The 22,434-nt window shown below is 41.2% G+C and overlaps 1 protein-coding gene across 4 annotated transcripts; it reads right to left on the reverse strand.

Annotated features, from left to right (window-relative positions):
* Positions 1–3,049: 3,049 nt before the first annotated feature.
* LOC124863419 (SWI/SNF-related matrix-associated actin-dependent regulator of chromatin subfamily E member 1-like) lies at positions 3,050–17,062 on the reverse strand. 4 transcript variants are annotated; one of them, XM_047357781.1, is made up of 11 exons: positions 16,883–17,062; positions 16,278–16,335; positions 14,321–14,364; positions 13,579–13,677; positions 9,126–9,206; positions 7,765–7,896; positions 7,078–7,249; positions 6,637–6,809; positions 6,443–6,544; positions 5,968–6,196; positions 3,050–4,197 (listed from the first exon to the last, which is right to left on the reverse strand). In XM_047357781.1, exons 1-11 carry the CDS (start codon positions 17,045–17,047, stop codon positions 3,863–3,865), a joined length of 1,590 nt encoding a protein of 529 aa, XP_047213737.1. In that variant the 5' UTR covers positions 17,048–17,062; the 3' UTR covers positions 3,050–3,862. The 4 variants fall into 4 exon arrangements, with proteins under 4 accessions (XP_047213737.1, XP_047213736.1, XP_047213740.1 ...); XM_047357780.1 differs by having other exon boundaries at positions 9,114–9,206; XM_047357784.1 differs by lacking the exon at positions 13,579–13,677.
* Between the last annotated feature and the right edge of the window lie 5,372 nt (positions 17,063–22,434).

A 22,434-nucleotide genomic window follows, 5' to 3' on the forward strand; every position in this document is an offset into this window, starting at 1 on the left:
CCGACACCTCATTAAGAGAAACATCACCATTTCAGGGTTGAACAACTATGCTTCACTGTCTTCAGAGTTTATTGTGGCTCAATTCAGTGTTTAGGGGTCGTCTGACAAACTGTTTGCGGTTCTTGGACCCAAAGAACAATCTTACTGTCATAAGTCCATAAAATGTTTCTCCATTTTTCTTTAGGCCAGATGACGTTTTCTTAGGCAAATTGCATGTTCTTCAGCACGTCTTTTTTTTAACAGTGGGACTTTACAGCGTCTTCTTGCTGATAGATATCATATACCATGTCAGAAGATATTGATGCTTCCTTTGCTTCCCCCTTCCACCTGTGTGTCTCAAGACGTCAAGTGAAGATGCAACTGGGGAGACTGTATGATGGCATTTTCAACTCCAACTCCACAGCGATAAGCAAACTGAAGGGGGTCCTGATGGTTTACTGTTTGCTTACTCAGGTGGGCCAACAGGAGTCTCTCCAGGACCTTCATGATGTGGGATGTCAGCGCAACAGGTCTATAGTCATTGAGGACTGATTGGTGAGTTTTCTTTGGTACCGGAACAAGACAGGAGGTCTTACACAACACCGGAATGTTCTTCTGGGCCAGGCTAAGGTTGAAAAGGTGCTGCAGAATCCCACAGAGCTGCTCTGCACAGACATTCAGGACTCTAGGGCTGACATGATCTGGACCTGCAGCCTTATTCCGATTCAGTCTCTCCAGTTGCATCTTCACCTGACTTGAGACACACATGTGGAAGGGGGTAGCAAAGGAAGCATCAGCATCTTCTGATATGGTTGAAGATAAACATGTAGAAGCAGAAGGGTCTAGGGCTGAGGTGGAAGATAAAAAATTGTGTGTTACTGAACAGCTGTGGGTAATGTGGATCAAAGGAGGATGGAATGTCTGTTTGGCTGTGAACAGGAGAGGAGGATGTGAAGCTTGTTTCTGAACTGAACCTATTGAAGAATGTGTTCAGTTCATTGGCTCTGTCCAGACCTCCATCGGTCTGATTATCCTTCTGCTTGAAGCCTGTGATCTTCTTCATCCCTGTCCACACATCTCTGATATTGTTTTGCTGGAGCTTGCTCTCCAGCTTCTTCTTGTACACCTCCTTGCTGTCTCTGATCTTGACTTTAAGTTGCTTCTGTAAACTCCTCAATAATTCTCTGTGTCCCTCTCTGAAGGCTCTTTTTTTCTTATTAAGCAGGTCCTTCAGATCACTGGTGATCCAAGGTTTGTTAGTGGGGAAGCATCTCACGGTTCTGGTGGGGATGATGTTATCCACACAAACGTTTATATACAGGTCCTTCTCAAAATATTAGCATATTGTGATAAAGTTCATTATTTTCCATAATGTAATGATGAAAATTTAACATTCATATATTTTAGATTCATTGCACACTAACTGAAATATTTCAGGTCTTTTATTGTCTTAATATGGATGATTTTGGCATACAGCTCATGAAAACCCAAAATTCCTATCTCACAAAATTAGCATATCATTAAAAGGGTCTCTAAACGAGCTATGAACCTAATCATCTGAATCAACGAGTTAACTCTAAACACCTGCAAAAGATTCCTGAGGCCTTTAAAACTCCCAGCCTGGTTCATCACTCAAAACCCCAATCATGGGTAAGACTGCCGACCTGACTGCTGTCCAGAAGGCCACTATCGACACCCTCAAGCAAGAGGGTAAGACACAGAAAGACATTTCTGAACGAATAGGCTGTTCCCAGAGTGCTGTATCAAGGCACCTCAGTGGGAAGGAAAAAGTGTGGCAGAAAACGCTGCACAACGAGAAGAGGTGACCGGACCCTGAGGAAGATTGTGGAGAAGGGTCGATTCCAGACCTTGGGGGACCTGCGGAAGCAGTGGACTGAGTCTGGAGTAGAAACATCCAGAGCCACCGTGCACAGGCGTGTGCAGGAAATGGGCTACAGGTGCCGCATTCCCCAGGTCAAGCCACCTTTGAACCAGAAACAGCGGCAGAAGCGCCTGACCTGGGCTACAGAGAAGCAGCACTGGACTGTTGCTCAGTGGTCCAAAGTACTTTTTTCGGATGAAAGCAAATTCTGCATGTCATTCGGAAATCAAGGTGCCAGAGTCTGGAGGAAGACTGGGGAGAAGGAAATGCCAAAATGCCAGAAGTCCAGTGTCAAGTACTCACAGTCAGTGATGGTCTGGGGTGCCGTGTCAGCTGCTGGTGTTGGTCCACTGTGTTTTATCAAGGGCAGGGTCAATGCAGCTAGCTATCAGGAGATTTTGGAGCACTTCATGCTTCCATCTGCTGAAAAGCTTTATGGAGATGAAGATTTCATTTTTCAGCACGACCTGGCACCTGCTCACAGTGCCAAAACCACTGGTAAATGGTTTACTGACCATGGTATCACTGTGCTCAATTGGCCTGCCAACTCTCCTGACCTGAACCCCATAGAGAATCTGTGGGATATTGTGAAGAGAACGTTGAGAGACTCAAGACCCAACACTCTGGATGAGCTAAAGGCTGCTATCGAAGCATCCTGGGCCTCCATAAGACCTCATCAGTGCCACAGGCTGATTACCTCCATGCCACGCCGCATTGAAGCAGTCATTTCTGCTAAAGGATTCCCGACCAAGTATTGAGTGCATAACTGTACATGATTATTTGAAGGTTGACGTTTTTTGTATTAAAAACACTTTTCTTTTATTGGTCGGATGAAATATGCTAATTTTGTGAGATAGGAATTTTGGGTTTTCATGAGCTGTATGCCAAAATCATCCGTATTAAGACAATAAAAGACCTGAAATATTTCAGTTAGTGTGCAATGAATCTAAAATATATGAATGTTAAATTTTCATCATTGCATCATAGAAAATAATGAACTTTATCACAATATGCTAATTTTTTGAGAAGGACCTGTAGTTGCTGAAGGGCACATGACATTGAGATGCTTTGTAGCATTGGCTTTTCACTTTTCCATAAATTTCACCCAAATACCAAATACCCCTAACTTCTTGTGAGTAATGTATTTCAAGGTAAATCACAACTGAAAAAAATTAAATCACTCACACATTGGGAAATCAAATTTATTTGAATACGATCAGACAGTAGAAAAAAGAGGCATATTACTAAAAGGCCCATTTCAAGTATGAAATCAGTCATTTAGATGCATAAATGAGGTTGACCTTTAAATGGGAGTGGCCCATGCATTTCTCTGGTGTAGGTAAATGCTTGTAATGTCAGCAGAAACAGGCAAATGAATGGTGGTAATATCTAATGTATACGCTTTAAAGGACACATGGAGTACATCTGTTCTTTCAGCATAAACGTGATCAGAACAAGGGAGCAAACATCTATGCTGACTTTAAAGTACGTAAAAGTACTGAGAGGTTAGCTTTATTCCACATATTCTGAAGTTTCCTCTTATTTGTGATAAGACAAGGTAATGCTCCAACTGCAGGAGGAGGGTTCATACTTGGAGCATGCAGAAGGTGTCAAACTGATGTTCTTCCAGAAATGCTATCTTAGTCAAAGAGGCAGGTTTTACAGGTTGATTATAGTCTCCTACAAAGATCTACCTGGCTTGTAAAAACAAAGCAGAGGTATGTCATAAACTAGAAGAATTGGAGTTTTTCCATTGCAGAAGGGAAACAGATGATCTGTCAATGAAATGGTTGTTTCTGAACTGGAAATGAACCCCTTTGGTTTGCAGAGGGATCAGAGCAGTTTTAAAGATATCAGTAACTGTGCCCTCTGTTATCTCCAAACTTAGGAGGCATTACTTGGAACTCCAACAAGAAGAACAACCATCGTCACAACTACATCCTGGTGTTTACAGGGTTGACTTGTACAGCTACCAGTCAGGTTCTAACTCTACTCTCACATCTATTCTCCAACATACTGTTGGCTACTCTGATTAGGGAGAAGTAGTGGCGGTGGGGGGGCTACTTCTTCTGAGGAAGAGGGAGGTGCTGCAGCCCCCGGGTTAGCCGTTTCCTGTCCTGCTGAGGGGTCCGACACTGCTGTTGCTCCAGGGTTACCATCTGCTGGAGGGGGCATGCTGTTGCTGTCATCACTGGGAGCACTGCTGACAGGAGTGCTGCTCTCCCTGGGGGGCTCGGGCAGAGGGGCTGCAATATCAGAGCCAGAGGAGGGTGGGTCAGATGGAGGAGGTGGAACAGACTGTTGGTCAGAGAGGGCCTCCGCAGGCGCAGCTTCATCTGGTGAGCAGAAGAACCGCACAGATTTAAATACTTAAATTATATTTCATTATTATTTTGGAGATAAAACGATAACATTTCAAATATTAAAGTTCAAGTGAAACTGTGTTTAAAACAAAGTCACGTTAACAGATAACTCAGTGTATACAGGTCCTTCTCAAAATATTAGCATATTGTGATAAAGTTTATTATTTTCCATAATGTCATGATGAAAATTTAACATTCATATATTTTAGATTCATTGCACACTAACTGAAATATTTCAGGTCTTTTATTGTCTTAATACGGATGATTTTGGCATACAGCTCATGAAAACCCAAAATTCCTATCTCACAAAATTAGCATATTTCATCCGACCAATAAAAGAAAAGTGTTTTTAATACAAAAAACGTCAACCTTCAAATAATCATGTACAGTTATGCACTCAATACTTGGTCGGGAATCCTTTTGCAGAAATGACTGCTTCAATGCGGCGTGGCATGGAGGCAATCAGCCTGTGGCACTGCTGAGGTCTTATGGAGGCCCAGGATGCTTCGATAGCGGCCTTTAGCTCATCCAGAGTGTTGGGTCTTGAGTCTCTCAACGTTCTCTTCACAATATCCCACAGATTCTCTATGGGGTTCAGGTCAGGAGAGTTGGCAGGCCAATTGAGCACAGTGATACCATGGTCAGTAAACCATTTACCAGTGGTTTTGACACTGTGAGCAGGTGCCAGGTCGTGCTGAAAAATGAAATCTTCATCTCCATAAAGCTTTTCAGCAGATGGAAGCATGAAGTGCTCCAAACTCTCCTGATAGCTAGCTGCATTGACCCTGCCCTTGATAAAACACAGTGGACCAACACCAGCAGCTGACACGGCACCCCAGACCATCACTGACTGTGAGTACTTGACACTGGACTTCTGGCATTTTGGCATTTCCTTCTCCCCAGTCTTCCTCCAGACTCTGGCACCTTGATTTCCGAATGACATGCAGAATTTTCTTTCATCCGAAAAAAGTACTTTGGACGACTGAGCAACAGTCCAGTGCTGCTTCTCTGTAGCCCAGGTCAGGCGCTTCTGCCGCTGTTTCTGGTTCAAAAGTAGCTTGACCTGGGGAATGCGGCACCTGTAGCCCATTTCCTGCACATGCCTGTGCACGGTGGCTCTGGATGTTTCTACTCCAGACTCAGTCCACTGCTTCCGCAGGTCCCCCAAGGTCTGGAATCGGCCCTTCTCCACAATCTTCCTCAGGGTCCGGTCACCTCTTCTCGTTGTGCAGCGTTTTCTGCCACACTTTTTCCTTCCCACAGACTTCCCACTGAGGTGCCTTGATACAGCACTCTGGGAACAGCCTATTCGTTCAGAAATGTCTTTCTGTGTCTTACCCTCTTGCTTGAGGGTGTCAATAGTGGCCTTCTGGACAGCAGTCAGGTCGGCAGTCTTACCCATGATTGGGGTTTTGAGTGATGAACCAGGCTGGGAGTTTTAAAGGCCTCAGGAATCTTTTGCAGGTGTTTAGAGTTAACTCGTTGATTCAGATGATTATGTTCATAGCTCGTTTAGAGACCCTTTTAATGATATGCTAATTTTGTGAGATAGGAATTTTGGGTTTTCATGAGCTGTATGCCAAAATCATCCGTATTAAGACAATAAAAGACCTGAAATATTTCAGTTAGTGTGCAATGAATCTAAAATATATGAATGTTAAATTTTCATCATGTCATTATGGAAAATAATGAACTTTATCACAATATGCTAATATTTTGAAAAGGACCTGTATATATTAATACCTGTCTCCATTGGTGTAGGCTTGTCTTCCTCTTTGGTCCCTGAGGTGGCGTTAGTATTGTTCTGCTCTGCAGCTTTGTTTGCTGCAGCCTCCTGTTGTTGTGCCGCTTTCTCTGCCTGCTCAGCCGCTTCTCGTTCCCGTTCCTCCGCGCGTCGCCTTGCTGCCTCCTCTGCAGCAGCCATCTCTGCTGCCAGCTTCTCCATGTCCACCTCCACCTTCAGGCTGCACAGCTGGAGACAAGCAAAGGTCAGCTCCAGACAAAATCATCTATTTACTAAGGAACTTTTAATTGGCCTCAAAAGGAACCTGACAATAGGTTGTACAACGAAGGCATGTCCCACTGACTTGAGGGAACCTGGAGCCACAATTTGGAATCAGTCTGAGACATCCTTCCGTATAACCAGCAGTAGATAATCATTTAACAGTTTCATCCTTACTTCCCATTAATGTGTCTAAATCAATAGGTAGTGTCTCACCCGCTTCAGTTCAGTATTGAAGGAATCAGTAGTCTCAAGGAAGCGTCTTTTCTTTTCTTGGTGTCGATCTTCAATCTGCAGAAGTTCTGCTTCTAGCTTCCTCTGAAAGGAGCCAAAGACAACAGCTTAGTGGTAAGCAACATTAACCTCACACACGCTACAATCTGAAAACACAGTATGTTCAGCCAACCAACCTGATGCACCATGAGTGACTGGACCTGTCTCTTAAGGACCTGCATGCGGGCTGTGGTGACCACAGAGCGGACGTCAGGGACAACAATCTCACTGAGAATGTCACTGATGAGTCGGTGGTTCCTCTGGAAGCGAGCAGCTGCTGAGTGCTTCACTGAAAAACCGTCATCGTAGTCTGGACAGAGAATGAATCCTCAAGATTAAATCAAGCCCAAATCATGCTTTCCTTTAAACAGCAAATAACTAAATCACAACTGTATGATTACAGGGTATCTGCAGGTTTCAGAAAGTCAAATTCAGACTCTTTAAGACCTTTTTAATGCACCTTGAATGAAATGTCATCTAAAATTTACAGGGCAGTAGCTCTTGAGGACTGGAGATGGAGAGCCCTGCCTTAGCTAGTACCCTTTTTTGTGGGTTTTTTTTTTTTTACGTGTACTTGCCATCAGGGTCTTCTGCAGGTTGAATGCTCATGTATGGCTCTCCTTTGTCCATGCGACTCTGCCTCTGCCTGCTCTCCTCCTCCATTGCAGCCTCAGCCCGGTTCTTGGCATTCACATAAGCCAAGTAAGCTGGCGAGTTGTGATAAGCTTTCAAAGAGTCATTGTACTCAATCTGCAAGTAAGAAAGACAAATAAGAAGCCAACCTCCAACCTGTCAAGTCCTTGCATTTAACAGTTTATATTTGCTCAAATATCTGGATAATGCTCCTACGTAGGACCTGCAGAGAACATTTTATATGCAAGGAACGGTGTGTTTCTGTATTCTTTTTTTATTACAGAAGAAATGTTAAAAATACAGACAAAAGCCAACCTGTTTATTACATTCATTAGAAGTTTAAATATTTACAGGTCACATCATGATGATCAGCTTTTAATAAAGTAATAATGTAAAGTTTAGTATTTATGAAAATCTAATCGCATATTGAGAGAATTTCACGGTTCTGTTCTACAGTTTGCTGTTCTCTGAAAACATGAACTGTATTATACAGAGCAGGTCAAGTATCGCTGTGCAACCTCAGGAGTATCAGACGATCCTCTGACCCTAAACCTTTAACACACTGTGTGTTAAGCTACCTCACCTTCCAAAAAAACTGGTAAATGTCTCAATAAATGTCTGCAGCAGCCCACCTTCTCAGCTTCGTACTCATTCAGGTAGTCCTGCTTCTCTTCATCAGTCAGGTCCCTCCACATTCCTCCAATAATCTTCCCAATCTCCCAGAGCTTCAGGTCTGGGTTGGATGCCTTCACCTGGTCCCATACCTTCAGTGTGTATGCAAGATGCAAACATACATGCACACACCATCAGATCACACCAACTTAAACGAGAGAACTAGAAGATAATAAGGAAATAAAGGAAGAAAACCAAAGACAAAAGCAGTCAACTGCTATTTTTTAAAATTACAAATCTTTGCAGAAAGACCTGAGGAAATGAAAAAGCTTTTCAAGCGCATCTTAATAAATAATAGTTGAAGTAAATTGATTTCAGTAATTAATTCAAAAAGTGTTTCTCAAAGAAATAACTGTAGTGTAAATAGGTGAGGTGTTCCAAAGTCCTCATTTACACTGAAAGCAAATTTTGCTTTTCATTTGGAAATCCAAGTTTTCAGGGTCTGAAGACTGGAAAGGCAGAGTGCAATTCCCTGAGGTGTAGTGTAAGGTTCCTACAGTCAGTGATGGTTTGGAGGGTCACGTGTACAAAAAATGTGAGAGCCCTTCATGCTTCCCTTGTCTGCTGACGAGCTTCGTGGAGATCCTGACCTTATTTTCACGTAGGACCTGGTATTGGCAAAGACTGCCAAAAGAATCAATACCAGCTTTAATCATCATGGTAACACTGTACCTGATTGCACTGAGAATGTATTGTCAATGTAATGTCAAGAGGAAGATGAGAGACACCAGAACCAACAATTGAGATGAGCTGAAGGCCACTATTGGAGCAACCTGGGCTTCCTGAGCAGCTCAGCAGAACCACAGACTGATCTCCACCATGCCACGTTGCCCTGATGCAGGACTTCATTCAACCAAGTACTAAGTAATACATCATAATAAATCACTCCACATGAGATTCACTTTTTGAAATTAATTACTGAAATAGGTTCTCTTTCCATGGTATTCTAATTTACTGAAATCACCTGTAATGTGAAATATGATCTAGTGGATTTAAACATACAGTCAGAGAGCAGACCCTCAGCAGCATTCAAAGATGAAATTAGAATTAGAAACTATATGAATGTAAGAGAGGAAATAAGAGACTAGATGAAGCAGCAGAGGAAGTGATTGAAGCATTTACAAATTTGTTGGAATTCATCCTAAGAACTAAAAGCTGACAGAATAGGAGAGTGGAGAAGCTCCACTTCGTGGAGGAGGTGGTGGTGAGGCGTCATGGCTTGGCTGTTTCCCACCCTCAAACCCCTGCAGACTTTTCAGGGGAGGGGAGGACAAGCAGTAAAAGCAGACACCGTAGATGGGTGTCTTACCTTCCTGCTTACCTTCCGGCTGTACCGCATGTATGGCATCAGAGGCTTGTCTGGAGGTTTGGGAGGCTTTGGGACGGTGATCCCCGAGGAGTTCTGTAAAAAACAAAAAAGTAAAAAAAAAGGAAGAAAGGAAGAAGGTATTTCAGGTGGGACAGCGTGATCGGGGAGGTGGGAAGGATGAAGACGGAGACAGTAAATAAGGTCAGAGAGAGAGAGAGGAGAGAAAAAGAAAAAGTGTCATAAAACACCAGCTTATCCAGATCTGTTCTATGGGGTGGTGTCTGGTATTAAAAACAGCTACGGTTTCAAAACTGCCTAAATCCACCATTATAGTGTTCCTACAGTTTGGTGACCTTTTAATTAGATGCCAGAGGAAACAGTTGAAAGGACTAGTTTTCTCCAGCTGTATGGTGCAAAGCACCCCTCCCCCATCCGTTTCTTCATGGTGTCAATCAATGATGGACTCTTGTCCTCTTTAACCAGTGGTCAGCTGGTTGGAAAAGAGTGCTGCTCATCACTGCCATGAAGGGGACATTTTGAAAATATAGTTAGCAGGCTGCTGGCAGTGTGTCTGTTAAAAAGCTGACAGCTAGCATCTACCAGAGCAGCTTGATCATTGAAAAGCTCAAATTAAAAAAGCAATTAACCCACATTTTCTTGTTTTTTTTAGCTACACAACTACACTCTACGATTTAGTATCTAATTTACTAAAATATACAAGAGGAGTACATGCTCCTGTATAGTGTGAATGCATTACATGCAGAATACAGTCTCCAACTAAATACTGTGTTCAAGCAGGCTGTTGTGACTGCAGTGTTGCAGAAACCAATATTGTAATAAACCTATATTGAGTAGTTCTACTTAAAACTGGTTCTATACTTAGGTCCTGGTCTTCAAAGATCCTAAATAGGGGGCGCTAAATTGTTTGTACAAAATCAAAATTGCAGGTGCAATAATTGCGATCTTCAAAAGATTTCAGGTGCAAGTAATAACCGGTGCAAAAGAGGTGCAGACTGCCCTATTAAAATTAGGAAATTGCATGTGCTACTGGCTGGCTGCTAATGTCCATTTGGAACAAGAGGATAGTTGAAGAAAAGCTGTGGCGCTTGAAACATGCAGGGGTTGTTGCACCGCATCATTATAAATGATCTAGTTGTTGATTTTCTTTCTTTCTTTCTGTTCTGCTCCTGCTTTTCTGGACTGTTGGAGTTTGTTAGCCTTTGTCGTCGCTATTCACTGTAGCAGGTTTGTAATCTCAGTCTCTGTCCTGACTATTTCTCCTATTTTCATCTGCGCTGCGCACCTCTGAGTGGATAATCGCGCATGGAGAAGGTCGAGGTTGACATTGTTCTATGTGCAGATGCTTTATGTTTGGGGTCCAGATGGACCCAGTAAGACTACATCCTGCTTCGCCTTTAATCAAGAAATTGGATTACAGGCCAGGGATTATATTTTTGAGAGTATATGTTTGATGAGTTTGGAGTTCATCATAAACAGCCACAATAATCAAGTCTGAACGTAATATTAGCAACATAAACAGTTTGTTGTAGGAGTTGGCTGGGTGTTATAGTTTTGCTACTTTTAAAACATAACGTCACATAACTGTCCTGCAAAGAATTTAAATTGAAGATACAGTAGTTTGCAAATTAAGGCCGCCTTAATGACAATTTCTTTGCTATTACCGTATTTTCCGCACTATAAGGCGCACTTAAAAACCTTTAATTTTTTCAAAAAATGACAGTGCTCCTTGTAATCCGGAGCGCCTTATATATGGATCAATTGGTTAATTGGTTGATCCATACTGGTTGTACACGGCGCTCTGTCAAAATGTTTCAGAACGACTGGTAAACTACAAAGCCGCACCGCTTGCAGCATTACGGCTACCGTAGTCAGGGGCGTCGTCGAAGTAATAGCGGTAAACACCTGTACTGTGCTTACTCCTAGTCCAACACCACTTGTGTGTGTATAACGTTTGAATGTACTGTTGCAGGAATTGCCTGAACTATATGTGATTAGAAGCTCAGTGTGTGGGGTGTATGTTTCGTGTGTGTGTATGGAAGATGTTGACATTACTCCTCCGGACAGAGGTGGCGCTGTGTGCTGCCGTAGCTGAGAATCAAGAGTGAAGGAGTGACGTCGGTATTATTGTGTGTGTGGGGTGGGTAGAGACGACGACCGGAGCAGCGGTGTATGAGCCTGTAAGCCCTGTGTTTTTACGTGCTGCAAAGTCATTAAAAAGAACCCCGAATCTCGTCAACAACTCAGTGTTTTGATGCTGTTTCTTCATGCTCAACTCAGCAACGTATGAGTGAGGGAGTTAACCCCGAGGAAACTAGTAACTTCGGCCCTGGAGAAAGCGTCTACCCTGTGTCATCAGACTACGGTCAGGGGACAGAAACAGGAAAGGTTAACAGTACTAACGTTTGATTTAGTGCATCAAACTGTTACTTTTACGTGTTTACTGAATCAGGGAAAAGTTCCCTTTCACGTTTTAACTAACGTTTGATTTCAACTTCAACTTCATAGACTCCAATGCATTCCTAACGTGCGGTTGGCTCTATTCAATAGACTTCTATGTAGAGGAGACCTTACCATGAGAGTGAATGGAGTTATCAGAACGCTGGTTTGTAGTGTATTAATAAAGTTTGACTGACTGACTTATCTGACTGTTTTGTTGACATTCTCTTTAGCACAGCTCCATCTAGTGGATGCATAACGCAACCCCAGTCAAACGTTTGACTGCGGTAGCTTCTATTCTATGCGCCTTATAATCCGGTGCGCCCTCTGTATGAAAAAAGTTCTAAAATAGGCCATTCATTGAAGGTGCGCCTTATAATCCGGTGCGCCTTATAGTGCGGAAAATATGGTACTTATATTGTCAACATCACAACACAGGGTCCTTTACATAATGTGCAACCCCAGTTAATAGGCCATGCGCGCTTGATTAGTTATGTGTGCACTTCACCATGATCAGGTTTGTGCTTCAGCAGCAGATCTCACTGACAGCGAAGCATGCTGGAATTGTCCAGATGCAAGAAAAAAAAGCTTACAAGGAGTTTTATCATAGCAGATGTGTCATGGCTTCTGTTTGTGATTGGCTCCAAATCAGAGCTTAGATAATCCTACATAGAATCCTCTATTCTCATCCATTTATCATTTTTGACAACCCAAATCTGTTGACACATGTACAGAATATTTTCTCCCCCGGTCGTCTGTCATTCTATCTATGCCTCCTTCTGGCCAAAATCAGCAGACCTTTTTGTGTCCCAGTTAGTACATTTGCTCTCCACCTGCATCAAGCCTTGGCTGCCCATGGCACTGTCAGTGGTTTAAAAAAAAAAAAAGACATCGGATAACCAGCACTCCAAGAAATTCTTAAAATTTAATTTGGGCAGAAATGAAAGGATGCGTTCCAGCTACATGCCTAGCCGAAACGCATTCTTTATTTCTGCCCACATTAAATTTTAGGGATTTCTTGGAGTGCTGGTTATCTAGATTTTTTTTAGATCATGCACCCATTCATTCATCCCCCTCCTTTTTTATTCTTAACTTTGGAGTTGTACACATTGAGTTCCTTCTTATATGGAACTCTCAGTGGTTTACCAATGTTCCCTAACTGGTCAACTTTTACAGATACTGCCCACTGCAGACTAGGAACAAATGTTAGCTTTAGAGGCTTTGCCAAACTGACTCAAATCCTTATGCTGCCAATTTCTCCTGCTTCGAAAACATTGACTTTGGCAGCAAAGGAACCAAATGCTTCCTTGTTGCCCAATATATCCCACACCCTAATAGGTGCTTTGATGAAGAGCTCTGTTATTCACTACACCTGGCAGTGGTCATAATGTTATGCTTAACAGGTGTAACTGACGTATGTACCAGTATGTACCATCCCACACACCTTTTTTTCTTACTGCCCATGTGTCTATGTATCAAAGTCAATTACAACTGTTATTGATATAACTGTGCCATGTTAATTTGTTTGAAATAAACATAATTAGATGTTAAACATTTCTGTAAAACCTTCACAATGAAACTAAAGAATATAGTACTGAGAGACTGTCACACTGGGTTGTGCCTCATCCATCTGAATAAGCTGATTTATAAACTGTTTGCTGCCAAATTATTACAAAGTCGCTCTAAGCCGTTTAATGAGCTTTGTTGCTGTCATATCAATACTACTCTTTACTAGCTCAACTTATCAGGAATAACAGCTGATGCAGGTAAATTAACTGAGATAATACCAACAACAAGTACCATAAGATCATGTAGAGAGAAGCAACAACAACCTACAATATGCCTCTTTATAAAAATAAACCTTTTTGTATTCATCCTCCCTTAACAATACTCACACCTTGTTTCATTTTCTTTACACTTTCCTAATTATTACAGTCCTTAAAATATCATATCCCATTTCCCCCTGAAATTTCAAGTCCCATTTTGAAATCCCTCATCCATTCATTACCCTGCTGGAGCCTCCGGAGCTCCCTCCCAGCCGGAGGTTGTTGTAGGCCAGATGGCTGTAAGGGTTGTAGCCCACAAACCCTGGGGTGGAAGGCATTTGCTGATGGAAGACAAATGAGACAAAACACGAATGAGAAATGGCTCACAAACAAGAGGAGGATAAGGGACAAACATAAAAATGTAAAGAAAAGGGGTGGAAAACATGATCCGTTTTTTTTTGATGACCTCATCATGCAAAGCTAAAAAAAAAAAAAGACAACTGACCAGCAGGCCGGCATTCAGAATGAGTGCACAACATGTGAACGCTGCACGAACAACACAAAGCTTGTTTTCATTTTTGCTGAGAACAAGCTGCATTTATCTAATGTCATAGCTGCACCAGTAGTTCACAATGTTGCACCCTGCTGCTGAATGCAAGAACATGAAAAGCCTAAAAGCTAGCACACAGACCGCTAACTAGTCTAACATTACTAGTAAATAAAGTGAATTTCCAAGTGTTAAGGACAGATCCCCCCCCAGCAGGATAAAAGCATTTGATTTAAACAGCTACATTTCGCTAGAAAACTGAAACAATCTTATGGTTGGAAGAAGCAGGAGCGAAAGTGATGATGGAGAGCTGAACAAGATTTGTGGCAACCTTAATGATTTCAGATAAAAAGAAGAAATATGGAAAAGCAAAAAAAGTGTAAAGCAGCACACCAAGGAAGGACAACAGAGGCTGGAAATGACAGTCAAATACTTACTGTTGTTGGGGCAGGAGGAGGAGGTGGAGCGTAGGATGGGCGCTCTGCAGAAAAAAGAGAGAAAAGCATGAATACCTGTGTTCAAGCATAGTGCTCCAAGTTGGCGCTGCACTGAGGAATCAGCTAATGACAGTTTTCAGCCAACTGAAAAGTTAAAAATCTGATCTTTTTCCAATCACTGAACGAGTCACACAACAACACTTCTCAGAGTGGAAGACCACTCAATGTTGGCCATTTTCAGGATGAGTCAGTATAAGCCATTTAAAAAGGAAAATGTGTTTTCTACACAGGTTCATTCAGGCACCCACCTAACCTAAAGAGGGAAAGAGGGATGTCAGCAGCTAGAGAAAGAAACCTGAACCTATCACAACACAGTTGCTCTTTTCACGAACAGCCTTTAGACACTGTTACAGGAAGGAAAGGAGCAGAGGATAAGATCCTAAGGTCACGAGTTACATGGTGGAGGATGGCACCGAGGACCAACAGCTTCCACATGCTACCTACTTTTATCCTTTTGAGCTTTCAACATCTTTTGTAAGACATGTTTGATTTGGAAATGTTGGCAGAAATCCTAAGATACAGGGGAATACATGATGCAGCAGCTTGTAATGCTAATGACGGCTCGACAATGACCAATACGAGAAATGTCTTTCTTTTCAAATAACAGTAACATCAAGTTTAAGGGCAGTGCTGCTCTCTCAGTCTGACATCACCTCTTGTACGATTAGAAATATTCACAGAAACTCCTGAAGACCCCTGTACAGCTCTAATGAACTAAGAATTTAAAAATGTTAGTAAATTCTCACTCCCATGTAGTAAGTTGGACTTAACATACAATTACATATTTAGCTATAATTCTTTTTATGAGATCAATTAATGGTTTATGTAGTGCAAAAAAATATCAAACTAAACACTAGAGGGAAGGAAAGAACAGGCTTGTTTACAACACAGACCAGAAAAGTCTGAAGATTCAAAGATGTCAGTCAGTCCCTTTACCCATGGTTAAAAGTCACAAATTATACAGGTTTTTATTTATACAGAGATTATTTTTTTAATATTTTAGAGTTCATATTCAATTTCAAACATAGTTCTGAATAAAAGATATAGACTATTAGATGAAGCTGTGTGCAGTTAACAGATTATTTGATTGAACTGTATTGTTTCCAATTCGTGGCGGAGGAACATGCCCATTTAATTCTGGATGTAAGGTTGCGCCATGCGAATCTTCAAAAGGAGGAGAAAAAGGAAAAGAGAAACCAACCATGGTGGTTTATGCCCCTGTATGGCAGCTCGTATGGGCCAAAACTCTAATTTACCTGACGCTGTAGGCATGTGTTTTATGCGTACACTTCAAATAAAGTATGTCTTTTTTTAAATAAGAAAAATCTATAAACAAGGCCCTTTTAAATGGTCCTGACAGGGCAGAGGCAGGATTTCAGAATAAAGTCCAGCTCCCTCTCTCTCTGTCACAGACATGTTAAACACATGTTCATCTGGTGAAAGTGAACAAATGAACTCAAACTGAATATCAGAGACTGTAAAGTGTCTCAATGTTCAAACGTAGCACATAACTGCAATTAGTCCTGATTTAGAACCTATATAGTTGTGCAACACTAATAGATATATAGATGAAGACAGATGGATAAACCTAGAAAGATGGAGATGAACAAATAGATGAGGACAGATGAAAACAGTCAAAAACAGAATGATAAACATGGACAAATACGTAAAGCAATTTTTGTTCAATAACAGCTAAATTCTATTTTGTTTATATTGATTTTTATGTTTTATTGATTGCCGTTATTGATAGAAACGTGTTTGCGTCGGTACACAATAACAACATCCTAGGTGAAACACTGCATGACATTTATTTGAGCAGCACGATAAGGTTAACTAGCTGAATGTTAGAATTTAAACCATTAACCAGGTGCTTCTGATTACATATATTGATACTTACTTGACATCTTTGCTGGACACTGGATTACAGAGATCTGGCTGTTCCCATGTTGGTCAAACTGTACAAAAAAAAAAAAAACGAAAATAATTTTTAGCCACAAAACAAACCCAAAAAGCAGGACTAAATACGTAAATAAGAGATATGGTATATATGGACTGGCTGGTGGCCACGAAATTATTGGACAGTATCAATGAACAACGGCCAAATTAATGAAAATTAGGCTAACTGTAACAGGCCCGTAACCTGGCCTGCTAGCTAAGGAGCTAACAGCAAAACGAATAAAATTAAACCTCTTTAGACATAAACATTCTAATTCAGTTCATTTAACGACCCCCTTTACGAACAGAAACATAAATATGAGCACAGTAAGTCAACTGAAGAACTATACGAAGTCTTACTCTGGTCGGAGAAATGGAGTCATCATGGTAGAGATGCTAAGCTAACAGTTATCAGAAAGTACCCAGCAAATAGAGCTCATTAACGAACCTTTCTACTAAAGTAACCATAACCAGCGCAGCTAGTACAGTTGAAGGCACCTTTACAATAGCATTAAATAATTTAAAAATGTTCTTTCATATAGATAAAGAAATCATTGAAATACTCACCCTGTCACCCTTTGTTCCCTTGGATAAGAGGCCTCCTGTTCCGCTTTTATGATTTTCACGCACAAACCGGTGGTGTTTATTTTTCTCCGTAAAAGGAAAAGGTCCTTTCAGAATAAAAGTTTTATCTTTATCTTCTTTATTTTTTTGGCGGTTGGTATAGAACATATGGTATGCATAACTGCCACTTAATGGTATGGAGTGTGGAACAAAATGTTTATTTCGTGTATTAACTATTCATAATCATATCTTATTAATCAATATCGTTTTTCTTTAATTAAGAAAATGTAGGTAATTTCCTTCATCTTTCTAAACTCTTTCATCATACATCTTCTCTCTCGTATCTCTCTATTTATAGCAACCTTCTAGAACAATAACAAGTATATAACACACGAGCAGATGAAGTATGCAACACAGACAAAATAATTTTTTTTGGGGGGGGCTAAATGTAATTAAAATTATAAAAACAAATGCAAAGATTCACATATGCAAACAAGTTTGAGAGGCCTTGGGTTAGTTTGGTCAGCTATAGATTGTATATATTGTTCCACATCTTTAAATAAATATGTAAAATATGGCATTTCATTGATAAATGTTAATATGTGAATGGAAAATTCAGCATTTCCAATAGAAACCTGCATAATATGAGTTACATCAGCATTTAATTTCCTTCCGGGATTAATCAAATACTTTTTCAACTGGTTTAAATTGAATCGGATATTACGCAGGGAAGGATGCAAAGTGCTTTTGGAATAAATTAAGAATTTTTCTTGTACCAGGTGGTTGACAAACTGATTTTCCCAACTGCTGAAATCAGTCAGCTGCGTCAGGTAGAGAGACGGAGTTAGATGCAAAATCACCAGCCTTTTTCAACAGCATTAAAGTATGAAGAAATGGTATTAAAGACAGGAGAGAATTCTTTGAATTATGCATTGTAAGGGAATCATTTCCACAAAAAACATTAAAGAGCATTCAGCCAGTATCTTTAATAATTTGTCTAGATGTGGGGACAGAGCACCATATGTTAGACAGGAAATCCATTCAGCCTTACTAATTAGCACTCTACCTTTCAGAAAAAAATCCCTTTGCATCCAATAGTTGAGTTAAGGAAGCTGCTGAATATGCATTCTATGTTCACTGCGATGCACACTGTTTTGCAGCTGGATGCTGCATATCATTTCACTTTGTTGGAAAGATTGTATACTTTCATGTTTGGCTCACATGCTCACAATAAGTGGACTGATGTTCAATTGAAATATTCAGTGTGTCATCATGAGAACTATCCAAACTAAGTGACACTAGGTGGGCTTGTTATATGCTGTGTTTAAAAACCTTCTGGATGGGTTGATTACAATAATGAGAGTGCTGGAGGAAATTTAAGGTGAGTCTATCCACAAAGAGCTGCACAAACAAGTCAATTACACTGCCAGATTTACTGTAATTTTATAGGACTGCTGGTGGTCTACAGAAAAGTCCTAGGTGAAACAACAATTTTTGTCTGACATGCTCCAGTCAACAAATATGGACCTTACCAAAGAAATTGACCTTACTTAAGCCCACAGACAGACTTTGGAAGACCACTGCTAAGACGAGAACGTTGATGAGTTGTGGTGTATAGTGACTGAAACATGAAACAGTTGCAATATTTCTACTATTGCCAAATTAAAAAGACCAAAACAAACATCTTGCACACTGTGATTGCTGAAATCCTGAGGTGTTAGGTTTTGATTTTCTTTTGTGCAAGTATTTTGACCATTTTCTTTGCTGTTTATTTTGTTCTTTGGGTCTTGCTTTCTTACATTTATTTCACTGTGTTATATTTTGTTTGATATTTTCCATGTTAATTCTTTTGTGTTTGGATGCTTTTATTCATCTAGACTTATATTTGTTATAGATCTCCCCTGGGGTTTTTTGTTTTTCTGTTTCTACTCTGCTCTGGCTAATTTATTTCCCTTCTTCACCTGCTCTGCCTTCCCTCTGCCACAGCTGCTCCACATTTTCCCTGATTAGCTCATCTGGTCCGATTGTCATTTTACTCCCCTGCCTCAGTATACAGGTCCTTCTCAAAATATTAGCATATTGTGATAAAGTTCATTATTTTCCATAATGTCATGATGAAAATTTAACATTCATATATTTTAGATCATTGCACACTAACTGAAATATTTCAGGTCTTTTATTGTCTTAATATGGATGATTTTGGCATACAGCTCATGAAAACCCAAAATTCCTATCTCACAAAATTAGCATATCATTAAAAGGGTCTCTAAACGAGCTATGAACCTAATCATCTGAATCAACGAGTTAACTCTAAACACCTGCAAAAGATTCCTGAGGCCTTTAAAACTCCCAGCCTGGTTCATCACTCAAAACCCCAATCATGGGTAAGACTGCCGACCTGACTGCTGTCCAGAAGGCCACTATTGACACCCTCAAGCAAGAGGGTAAGACACAGAAAGACATTTCTGAACGAATAGGCTGTTCCTAGAGTGCTGTATGAAGGCACCTCAGTGGGAAGTCTGTGGGAATGAAAAAGTGTGGCAGAAAACGCTGCACAACGAGAAGAGGTGACCGGACCCTGAAGAAGATTGTGGAGAAGGGCCGATTCCAGATCTTGGGGGACCTGCGGAAGCAGTGGACTGAGTCTGGAGTAGAAACATCCAGAGCCACCGTGCACAGGCGTGTGCAGGAAATGGGCTACAGGTGCCGCATTCCCCAGGTCAAGCCACTTTTGAACCAGAAACAGCGGCAGAAGCGCCTGACCTGGGCTACAGAGAAGCAGCACTGGACTGTTGCTCAGTGGTCCAAAGTACTTTTTTCGGATGAAAGCAAATTCTGCATGTCATTCGGAAATCAAGGTGCCAGAGTCTGGAGGAAGACTGGGGAGAAGGAAATGCCAAAATGCCAGTAGTCCAGTGTCAAGTACCCACAGTCAGTGATGGTCTGGGGTGCCTTGTCAGCTGCTGGTGTTGGTCCACTGTGTTTTATCAAGGGCAGGGTCAATGCAGCTAGCTATCAGGAGATTTTGAAGCACTTCATGCTTCCATCTGCTGAAAAGCTTTATGGGGATGAAGATTTCCTTTTTCAGCACGACCTGGCACCTGCTCACAGTGCCAAAACCACTGGTAAATGGTTTACTGACCATGGTATCACTGTGCTCAATTGGCCTGCCAACTCTCCTGACCTGAACCCCATAGAGAATCTGTGGGATATTGTGAAGAGAACGTTGAGAGACTCAAGACCCAACACTCTGGATGAGCTAAAGGCCGCTATCGAAGCATCCTGGGCCTCCATAAGACCTCAGCAGTGCCACAGGCTGATTGCCTCCATGCCACGCCGCATTGAAGCAGTCATTTCTGCCAAAGGATTCCCGACCAAGTATTGAGTGCATAACTGTACATGATTATTTGAAGGTTGACTTTTTTTGTATTAAAAACACTTTTCTTTTATTGGTCGGGTGAAATATGCTAATTTTGTGAGATAGGAATTTTGGGTTTTCATGAGCTGTATGCCAAAATCATCCATATTAAGACAATAAAATACCTGAAATATTTCAGTTAGTGTGCAATGAATCTAAAATATATGAATGTTAAATTTTCATCATGACATTATGGAAAATAATGAACTTTATCACAATATGCTAATATTTTGAGAAGGACCTGTATATCCTCTCTGTTCTTTGCTGGTTTCTCAGGGGTTGGACAATGACACTGAAACACCTGGTTTTAGACCACAATAATTTATTAGTATGGTGTAGGGCCTCCTTTTGCGGCCAATACAGCATTAATTCGTCTTGGGAATGACATATACAAGTCCTGCACAGTGGTCAGAGGGATTTTAAGCCATTCTTCTTGCAGGATAGTGGCCAGGTCACTACGTGATACTGGTGGAGGAAAACGTTTCCTGACTCGCTCCTCCAAAACACCCCAAGGTGGCTCAATAATATTTAGATCTGGTGACTGTGCAGGCCATGGGAGATGTTCAACTTCACTTTCATGTTCATCAAACCAATCTTTCACCAGTCTTGCTGTGTGTATTGGTCCATTGTCATCCTGATACACAGCACCGCCTTCAGGATACAATGTTTGAACCATTGGATGCACATGGTCCTCAAGAATGGTTCGGTAGTCCTTGGCAGTGACGCGCCCATCTAGCACAAGTATTGGGCCAAGGGAATGCCATGATATGGCAGCCCAAACCATCACTGATCCACCCCCATGCTTCACTCTGGGCATGCAACAGTCTGGGTGGTACGCTTCTTTGGGGCTTCTCCACACCGTAACTCTCTTGGATGTGGGGAAAACAGTAAAGGTGGACTCATCAGAGAACAATACATGTTTCACATTGTCCACAGCCCATTGAAACCGATGTTTGGCATTGGCATGAGTGACCAAAGGTTTGGCTATAGTAGCCCGGCCATGTATATTGACCCTGTGGAGCTCCCGACGGACAGTTCTGGTGGAAACAGGAGAGTTGAGGTGCACATTTAATTCTGCCGTGATTTAGGCAGCCATGGTTTTGTTTTTTGGATACATTCCAGGTTAGCACCCGAACATCCCTTTCAGACAGCTTCCTCTTGCGTCCACAGTTAATCCTGTTGGATGTGGTTCGTCCTTCTTGGTGGTATGCTGACATTACCCTGAATACCGTGGCTCTTGATACATCACAAAGACTTGCTGTCTTGGTCACAGATGTGCCAGCAAGACGTGCACCAACAATTTGTCCTCTTTTGAACTCTGGTATGTCACCCATAATGTTGTGTGCATTTCAATATTTTGAGCAAAACTGTGCTCTTACCCTGCTAATTGAACCTTCACACTCTGCTCTTACTGGTGCAATGTGCAATCAATGAAGACTGGCTACCAGACTGGTCCAATTTAGCCATGAAACCTCCCACACTAAAATGACAGGTGTTTCAGTTTCATTGTCCAACCCCTGTATGTTTCCATCGTTTTGTTTCGCCTGCCTGTTTGTACTTCGCTGGTTCATGTCCTGCTTCCTTTGTGCAAACAGTGTAAGAGTTATTTATTTATTTATAGTGTGGAATGTTATCTTTTTGCAGATTATACACAGCTAAACTATTTCAGATCCACTGTTTCTAAAATGTTCCTGTGAATTTTTAAGTGGAACAGGCATTTGGAAAATTTATTATTTTTGAGATACTCAATAAAATAGATTTGATCTGTTTAATGTCAGCCACTTTACAGAAACTCACTTTGGATAAAAGTGATAAACTGTTACGGTTACAGGAGATGGCAGACTGCATAAGTACAACTTAGTGTATGAGAAAAAAGTAAAAAAAGTTAGAAATATTGGGAATATTCTCATAGAAACCAACACACATGGCATTGTTATTGGTGCTGATCAGAGCAAATAGCTAGATTAATATTAGATAAACTTCTGTGAATAATCATTAAAGCTGACTAAATGAGTACACTGGGGTTTGTTTAATAAGGTTTCTATTGTTCTGTAAAAGCAGTGCATAAAGAACACAATGAAAGCCTGATTGAGCACAGAACTATGGCATTTGTGTGAATGTACACAATGACTTTGGG

This window comes from Girardinichthys multiradiatus, chromosome X (genome assembly GCF_021462225.1).
Source record: "Girardinichthys multiradiatus isolate DD_20200921_A chromosome X, DD_fGirMul_XY1, whole genome shotgun sequence".
In the NCBI taxonomy this organism is placed as follows: domain Eukaryota; kingdom Metazoa; phylum Chordata; class Actinopteri; order Cyprinodontiformes; family Goodeidae; genus Girardinichthys; species Girardinichthys multiradiatus.